Source organism: Triticum aestivum, chromosome 1D (assembly GCF_018294505.1).
Source record: "Triticum aestivum cultivar Chinese Spring chromosome 1D, IWGSC CS RefSeq v2.1, whole genome shotgun sequence".
NCBI lineage: Eukaryota > Viridiplantae > Streptophyta > Magnoliopsida > Poales > Poaceae > Triticum > Triticum aestivum.
The window spans coordinates 356,795,335-356,803,928 of record NC_057796.1 but is presented as its reverse complement, the minus strand read 5'-3'; the positions used below and the strand labels follow the sequence as shown (position 1 = coordinate 356,803,928).

The following is an 8,594-nucleotide window of genomic DNA, read 5'->3' as shown; positions in this document are numbered from 1 at the left end:
GCGCGCATCCGCTTGCCGCTGCCGGAGCAAGCGCGGAACCAGTCGAGGTACACCCCCGACAGCCACACGCTAGCCACACGCTGTGGACGGCGTACTTCAACAGCCGCCACGACGAGCAACTCGCCTCCACGAACGGCGTCGAGCTCCGTGGCCGCCTCAACTCCGATGGGCGCCAATGGTGGGGCGTCCCCGGTCGCACCCTCGAAGCCGTCCTCGAGCAAATCGAGGCCGGCAACACGTCGCGCTTGGAGTACCCGGCGCCCCCCTCCTTCTCTCGCCGCTGCGGCAGCTCCTGGACGCCGTGGCGAATGGAGACGGCGTCCTCCTCCTCGGGCTCCCTTTCCTCCGGATCGCCTGCGCTCCGCCCCGTCAAGCCGGAGCCACAGGAGACGCCGCTCGGGCGGCGCGCCCGCGGCGGCGCCCTCGTCATCAACGAGGGCGGCCGTGGCCCCTCTCCTCCCTTCCCGCCTCGTCAGGACGAAGACCGAGCCAGGGCTCCTCGCCGTGAAGGAGCACGAGGCCATGGCCACCGACGAGGAGACCGGCCTGAAATTGGTGCGGGACAACTACGTCTGGTAGGAGATGGAGCGCCAGCGCTACGCCCTCGAGGAGATCGCCGCCCGGCACCACGGCCGCGAGGAGGGCGATGTCGTCATCCTCGACGACAGCGACGAGGAGGCGCCCGGGCCATCCAACCCCCCACACAGCGGCGACGCAGGTCAGGGGTGCAGCAAGGATGGCGGCGGCGGCGACGACACCAACTTCTACAGGCTCCTCGGCATGTAGAAGGTTCAACGTGACACGGCGGGCGGCGGCGGCGTAGTAGTAGTAGTAGCTGTTTTAAGTTTGTTTTTAAATTATATTTTCAAATTTTCGTACAAATGTCAATGAAACGCCTAAATTTCCTCCAAATTTGTGTGGTGTTTGGCCAAATTTTGGCTGAGTTTGGTTTTTTAAAAAGGCGTCTGGGGCGACCTTGGGGGGACGGTCGAAACTCCAATTTTTTCGCCGGCGCACCCCCAGGCGGCGCTATTTCAAGCCCTTGGGAGCCGAACGAGTGGAGATGCTCTTAGCAAGGCCTGCAAATTATCATGGCACGCCTTCGACGAGATGCATTTCAACATGCCATGCATTCTTCCCCAGCTGCTTCCTTTGAAAACAAACAGAAAATTATGTCACTGCCACGAGCTGCCAGAAAGGAAGAATTGCAAAATTCAGCAGATTGGATAATATATTACTGCTCAATCAGCTTGACAGGAAACAGCAGGGCTGATGCAGCAATGCAGTAAGACAACAAAGTTTACCAGTGACACGACACTATCTTTGTATAAGCATCAACTGCAGAGATGAAAAATGTCACCACTTGAAGACTGAAATGAAGAACTCAGATAACAGACCAGACCCTGAGAGTCCACATGAAAAAGAGCATCTCATTTCATACTGGTCGATGCACTGATAGTGTCGTGTCAGCTGGCAACGAAATGTTGAGCAAGATTAACTGGATAACTACACTGTACTGTACACGGCAGAAATTCTACAAAGGGCATGCGATTACATTTGTATGGAACCTTTACTGTTTGGCCACCTCAGCATATAACAATGGGTCCATGTGTGCCTTTTTCCAACGAGTTTCTGAGAAGTAACTTCAGGAAAACTGCCAAAACCTTCCTATGTTGATCATGTGGTCGTAGCTTTATTGCAATATTTACACCACAACTTCGAAAGTGCTGCATTCATCGCAACGTATGTAAAGTGCATTTAACCCAAACATGTCGTGCAAGCAGAACTTGGGTGATAATGTGCATCCTCTGTCTAAGTGCTCCATGTGGACATTGGCCAACCGTTCCCGCAAGAAATCTAGGTTTACCTGATTAAAGAGATTGAAGCTATCAAGTTCAATAAGATGGTTTCCTACAAAAGAACTCAATATACCAGGAAACCCTGCAAAGTTGCAAATGGAAATTACCTTATCTTCTTCAAGGTCAAGCCGCATCTTACACAAAGTACAGTGTATGAGATTATGAGTTTCTCTTAGCTCTCCTTGTTTGCATACTGGACACCAGAGCTTAGCATTTTCCGCACCCTGACATAGAGTCATAGATTATAACATGGCGTAAGTCTTTGCAAAAAAGAGTAGGCGAAAAAAGGCATAAAGGAATAGTAGAGCAGTAGGAAATTTTAATAACATAGTAAGATGTGCTGCATCTGCAATCAACACAACAAAATAGATTTAGAATATAGCTCAGTACTACTTCAGGTTCACGCTTTTATTGCAAGTTATCATTAGTTTCTGTGAGATGTGAATTATGCTTGAATCAAGTAGCAACAAGAGTGCAGTACATTGACAAACTGCTCCAATAGATAGCATTGATAGACCAGCTGCATTTACTCACTGTACCTACTACTCCCTCCGTCCCAAAATAAGTGTCTTAACTTTGTACTAACTTTAGTACAAAGTTGTACTAGAGTTGAGACACTTATTTTGGGACGGAGGGAGTACTTATCAAGCCACTAAAATGCTTAGGTTTCATAACTTTATTACTGTATGTTGCATTACAGCCACCCTACTGATGTAGCTACAACGAATGCATGCAACTGCAAGACTTTGGTTATGTCATGCTGACATGCGACCAGTTCATTGTACGATGCAGATATGAGCCCATTTTTCGGGTATCCAAAACTGAACCATTTACTAGGACATCTTTCCTACAAGTTTGCCATAATAGTAATTGTGAAAAATTGGCAGTTCATATGCAAGCGGAAGATGATATCATTTGGAAGCATGCAAACGACGGGATATACACGGCGAGCTCCGCCTATAAGGCTCAGTTTCTAGGCTTGACCCTCTCCCCCATGGACTGTATGGTTTGGAAGGCTTGGGCACCTCCGAAGGTTAAATTCTTTGCTTGGTTGGCCTTGCAAGATAGGATTTGGACAGCCGATCGTCTGGAGAAGCGTGGTTGGCAAAACTGTGGCCTTTGCCCGCTTTGCAAGAGGGAACAAGAAACGGGGACACATCTCTTCTTCAAGTGTCGCTACACGCTTAGGCTTTGGAGATTGATCATAGAGAAGCTTGGACTTGCACACATGGACACCTCCGAGTGGCACTTGGATGAAATCGTCAACGCGTGGTGACAAAGAAGAACCGACAATAATATTCCTAACCGAGACGCAATGGCCTCCCTCACCATGCTCTTGTCTTGGGTAATTTGGAACGAGAGAAACGCCCGCGTTTTCCGCCACAAAAGCGCACCGCCGACGATTCTTCTTACCAACATTTTAGAAGATGCAAAACTTTGGGTGACCGCCGGCGCAAAGAAACTAGGGAACATCATAGTGTCCGAGTAATTGCCATGCCGCATTTGTGAGTGCGTTATAAAAAACTCTAAACTATTCTCTCCCTTATTTAATTGAAGAGGCAAATCTTTTGCCTTTGTTTCAAAAAATATATGGCAGTTATGCCCACCCAGATAAACAGAAGTGAAGGGGCAAAAAGGAAACGGCTTAATTCAACCATGCCATTCAACAACAAATATGACATGAACAAAGGTAAATTATGCATAGAAAGAAATCATGTAAGAATATAAAAAAATGCTCAAGGAAACTTTTCAAAGCAAATTGATGAACTAAATGTTGAATAAACCCATACCTCGCCCTTTAATTGCATATGTTCGAAAACAGCCTGAGCTAAGTATGCATCTTCCTCATCAAGGGCCTCTATTTCTAATAAAAGACACTGTTAGGATTTTAAAATAATATAAAGAAAATTCAGATTAGAAGATTCAAAAACGTTTGGTAGCCATGCCTACAAAATTGCATGCGTTGTCACTAAGGTTGTTAAGATATAGGCAGAGGGGTGCGACAAACAGTTGATCAGGTTTTTTTAGCTAAAAGTTCCAGAGAGAGATAAGAAAGCAGATTGATGGCCGGTACTTAAGCTGTTACAGCACTTCAACGGGAAATAGCACAAGATACACACAAAACTACCTTTTCGAATCATTTCTTCCCGCAGATCTTCATAAAGAAGTCTTTCCATTTCAAGCAATATATCTTCACTTTCAAATTCAGCGGGCATAGCTTCTTGCGGCCCTTCATATTCCCATATCATATCAACTTCTTGGTTCTCTTTTCCATTCACATTCCTTTTGAGTTTCTGTACCTCATCTGAGATAATGTTCCTGACTGCAGATTCGACCGTTTTCTGTCAGCCAACATATATATGGATAAATCAGAGATCAGACATGCATATAAAAGAAGGAAAATCAAGAAATATTAATCAATCGGGGTAGTCATGGTGTATTCCGTTTTATTACCCTGGCCAACTTTCAGTATGTATATGTTTGAACAAAAAAAAACATTGTGGAAATAATGATAACGAATGGAACCGGAATAGGTTATCAATAATTAGAGATGTAATGGGCAATCAGGAACAATACCTAACAGCATGATCCTGGAGTACTTTACATTTATTCTATGCCCTTACAGTGAAGTTACTGCATCATATTTCAACTACAACAGTTCAGTATTGCAAATATGAACAAGACTGGGAAAAAACAAGAGCTATGAAAATTTCTAACAACAGAATCACTTCACAAAGTTTAATATCACCAACTATTCAAATCTATGGTTAAACTGCGGGGTGCCGGTTGAAACACACTGCAAGTGTTTGGAAATGGTATCATACTGGACACTGATCAACCTTGAGTCACCATTCCTTTTCAAAACAGTAGCTTATACCAATATCTTGAGCTGGTAAGTGGTAGCTAGACGACATGTAAAGGAGCCTAGCTCATAGCCTTTATTTATAAGAAGAACATAAGCTGCATGGAGCTGCACAAGATGTTATGAAGGAGAATGCACCATATCTAGATACCATGTCATTAGCAGGCGGCTGCCCTTGGTTCCTCATCTTCCAGAGCAAGTGGACTCTCTCACTTTTAACTCTTGTCATGCAATTCGCCCTAAGCTGTGGATAAAGACAACAGGGGATAAGGACAAATTATGAGTAATACGAGATGAAGGCACATAACAGTTATTAGATTGCACGCAGCACTGACAGGCAATGCGAGGGCAGTTCACTGAAACCTTTGGTGCAGATGGCACCCTAGAGGCAGCTCAGTCCAAAACCTACTCTAAAGCTTCATGGTTCCTAATAAAATAGCAGAAAAATGCTTGACTTCACGACACAGGTGACACCCTATTGGCGGTTCTAGGGCAATTGACCGAACACCTTGCGCGCATGGCGCCAGCACCCGGTACCCAGCAATCCAGCAGTACCATTACGCTTCAGACTCCGGCGTGTTGCGTGCTGCGTGCTGCGTGCTGCGTAACAACATAGAACTAGCTGCACCTCCGGCGAGATGAGCTGTGAACGGAACGAACCTCCTCTCTCCAGTCCGGGCGGCGGGATTTGTTGGGAACCCTCCGGGGGCGAGCCGAATCCATCGTGGCGGCTGGCCGCGCCGATCGCCGGGAGACGAGGCGCCCGCCGGGTCCGGCCCCTTCCCCTCTGCTCTCTATTCGTCTCGCCGGCGTGGAGAGCGAAGGCCTGGGGACGCGCGCTTCTCGCCGCGGCGCGGGCTCCGGGAACGCCTGGGGGAGATTTGCCTCGCGCGACAGAGGAACAGGAAATCGCGAGAGGACGGCGAGGACGGGGACCGTTTCCGTAGAGTTGCTTTTCTTTTTTTGAGAAAATTCCGTAGAGTTACTACTCTTCTCGCGAGGAATTTTCTTCGGGCTCTTGGGCTCGTGCGGCTAAACCTGGCAATAGTTTGAAACCCAGACTGAATCCAGCCCAAACCAAGCAACTCTAGGTCATTAGTCCAGACCAATCCAATCCAAAAATTTATAGCTATAATCCAGACCAAACCAAATTATATGGATTTTTCACCCAAACCCATCCAAACTATTTTCCCTTTTTGGATTCAACCCGCAGTTTCAAATCGTGGATACTAGAAGCTGGCGTGCTGACGTCCGTATACGACTCCACGCCCACTGCCTACCACGTGCATGATGCCCCAATCGGCCGCGGTCTCGCGCACGGCGGCCAGGCAGGCGGAGCTGGCGGGGGGTTCTAGTGGGAGGCATCGAAACCATCCACGGCGACAACGGGAAACTGCGGAGAGCGGCCAGGCGGCCAGCTTGTCGTTGCCTAGTCGAAGGCGTCTCCCAGGCCCTAGCGCTCCTTCACCGACCGCACGTACTCAGTTGGGTTCGCGGACAGGCCTCTCATTTTTTTTCCGGGAAACTTCGAGCTTTATTCAACTAATCTCTGTTCCCGCACGATCAGCTAAAACGCTGGTCATGAGGAAGCCAGGGGGAGTCCATCCAGCAGTCGATAATCCCCAGAGTGCAAGCATGCTTAGCACACATATGGGCTGACATATTGGAGTTTCTCAATACATGTTGAACATCAAAAGAAAGAAAAGATAAGGCTAGCTCTTCTATTTCTAGTAGTAACGGCGCTACGATGGAGCGCGAAAACCGTCGCGAGTGCCATAGCTGAACTAGTTCTAAGCAATCTGTTTCCATGAGCACTTGCGAAAAGCCTCGAAGCTGTGCGAAAATCACCCCATCTCGCAAAGCAGACGCTTCTGCTATTATAGGGTCCGTGATGTGGGGATAAGGCTTGCTCCAGGCTGCAATGAAGGTCGAGGAAGTTCGTGCCACTCCTCCAGCTCCACTCCTGTGTTCAAGCATTGAAACACTAGCATCTGTGTTTACCTTTACCCAGTCTTGATCAGGTGGCCTCCACCCATAGCCAGGTAAAACCTTCGTCTGTTCCAAAGGAAGCTCCAGCAGGGCAAGAGCTTCTCTTATAGGTTTGAGAGATTGCGCCGGATTCATACTTGCTTTGTCGTGCGTTATATTATTGCGAGAGGTCCAAATAGCCCACATGACAGTAACAATTTTCGCCCGATCACTCTCTGAAAACCGAGAATCGTAGAGAATATCCCTGCACCAAGTCATAGGATGTAATTCCGGTAGTTTGACCTGCAGCCAATTCCGAGCTTCTATCCAGAAAGTTTGAGCATGTGAACACTTGATCAAAGCATGCATCAAATCTTCATCACCTCCCATGCACACTTTGCAACGTGATAATGTTGCAATATGCTTGTACTGTAATGTGCACTCCACCGGAAGGATGCCCCGGAGGACCGTCCACCAGAACACACGCACCTTAGGTAGCACTTTAAGCTTCCAAAGTCGAGTCCATAACTGCTTATTATTCTCTGAAGATTCTGTGATCGCCCCTTCCTCTAGAGCTAAATGCTCGTTATGAGTCATTAGAGCACGATACGCTGACTTCACAGTATAGGAACCCGATCTCTCATGATCCCAAGCCCAATAATCATCACCACCTCCTTGTCTGAGTGGAATATTCAAAATAGTGTCAGCATCCGGTGGTATAAAATTGTCTCGAACAAGGCCAGCTTTCCAGGACCAAGTCACATCATCGATCAGGTATGAAACTAGATTGATAGGTGTTGAACCGATCTGTGCAGTGGGCCGCAACGAGAGCTTGCCTGGTAGCCATCCATCCTGCCATACGCGCGTGGACAAACCATTGCCAAGCCGCTTTAGCAGGCCAACATCCAGTGCCGCGCTCCCGGCAACAATCGCTCGCCAGGTGGCCGAGGCGTTACGAGGAACAGTAGCATGCATGAAATCCGTGTTCGGGAAGTAACGGCCTTTTAACACCCCGAGAGCATAACGAATCCGGGCTGGTGATAAGCCTCCAGCCATGTTTCCCTAACAATGCAATATTGAAGCATTCCAGATCACGGAAGCCCATTCCTCCTTTAATTTTTGGAAGTGACAAGGACTTCCAATCTATCCAATGTAGAGACCTTCGATCTATAGAGCTGCTCCACCAGAACTTTGCCATCGGTGAGGAGATGTTTTTGTAAACTTTTTTCGTGAGTTTGAAGCAGCTCATAGTGTATGTTGGCACCGCCTGTGCTTTTGCCTTGATGAGCACTTCCCTCGCCGCGCAAGACACCAGTCTTTCTGTACCCCCATTCAACTTTGACCTCACCCTTTCTCCAATGAAATCAAAGGTGTCTGAGGTGATCTGTCCAACTGCTGTGGGGAGGCCCAAATATCGCTCATTGAACGCCTCAATTGATATACCCAACGCAGTTTTAACCATTGCTCGTACAGGACTAGGAGTGTTTGGACTAAAAAATATAGAGCTCTTCTCTTTGTTAACACACTGTCCTGAACACTCACCATAATTCCTGAGAATGTTGTTTATACGCTCTGCACTTTCCAGTTTAGCTTGCATGAAGGTAAGACTATCATCTGCTAACAGTAGATGATTAATCCACGGTGACTGGGTGCACACTTGAATACCCTTGTCTGCATGCACTCCACCATATCTGTTCAAGAGTGTTGTGAAGCCCTCAGCACACAAAAGGAATAGATAAGGTGACATGGGACATCCTTGCCTGAATCCCCTAGAGGGGGTGAAGAACAGCAGCAACTCCCCATTCACTCGAACCGCAAACCGCACTGATGTTACACACTTCATAATCAGTCGGATAAAGGACGAGCTGAACCCCAATTTGGCCATAATCGCCTGTAGATAATGC

General features: G+C 47.6%; 1 protein-coding gene across 3 annotated transcripts; it reads right to left on the bottom strand.

Annotated features, from left to right (window-relative positions):
- Window positions 1-1,339: 1,339 nt before the first annotated feature.
- LOC123182037 (RPA-interacting protein) lies at window positions 1,340-5,684 on the bottom strand. Of its 3 annotated transcripts, none has more exons than XM_044594493.1 (6): window positions 5,383-5,684; window positions 4,861-4,966; window positions 3,988-4,182; window positions 3,650-3,723; window positions 1,967-2,083; window positions 1,340-1,867 (listed from the first exon to the last, which is right to left on the bottom strand). In XM_044594493.1, the coding sequence occupies exons 1-6, from the start codon at window positions 5,443-5,445 to the stop codon at window positions 1,706-1,708; spliced, it is 717 nt and encodes a 238-aa protein (XP_044450428.1). In that variant the 5' UTR covers window positions 5,446-5,684; the 3' UTR covers window positions 1,340-1,705. The 3 variants fall into 3 exon arrangements, with proteins under 3 accessions (XP_044450428.1, XP_044450426.1, XP_044450427.1); XM_044594491.1 differs by having other exon boundaries at window positions 3,988-4,201; window positions 4,874-4,966; XM_044594492.1 differs by having other exon boundaries at window positions 3,650-3,717; window positions 3,988-4,201; window positions 4,874-4,966.
- Between the last annotated feature and the right edge of the window lie 2,910 nt (window positions 5,685-8,594).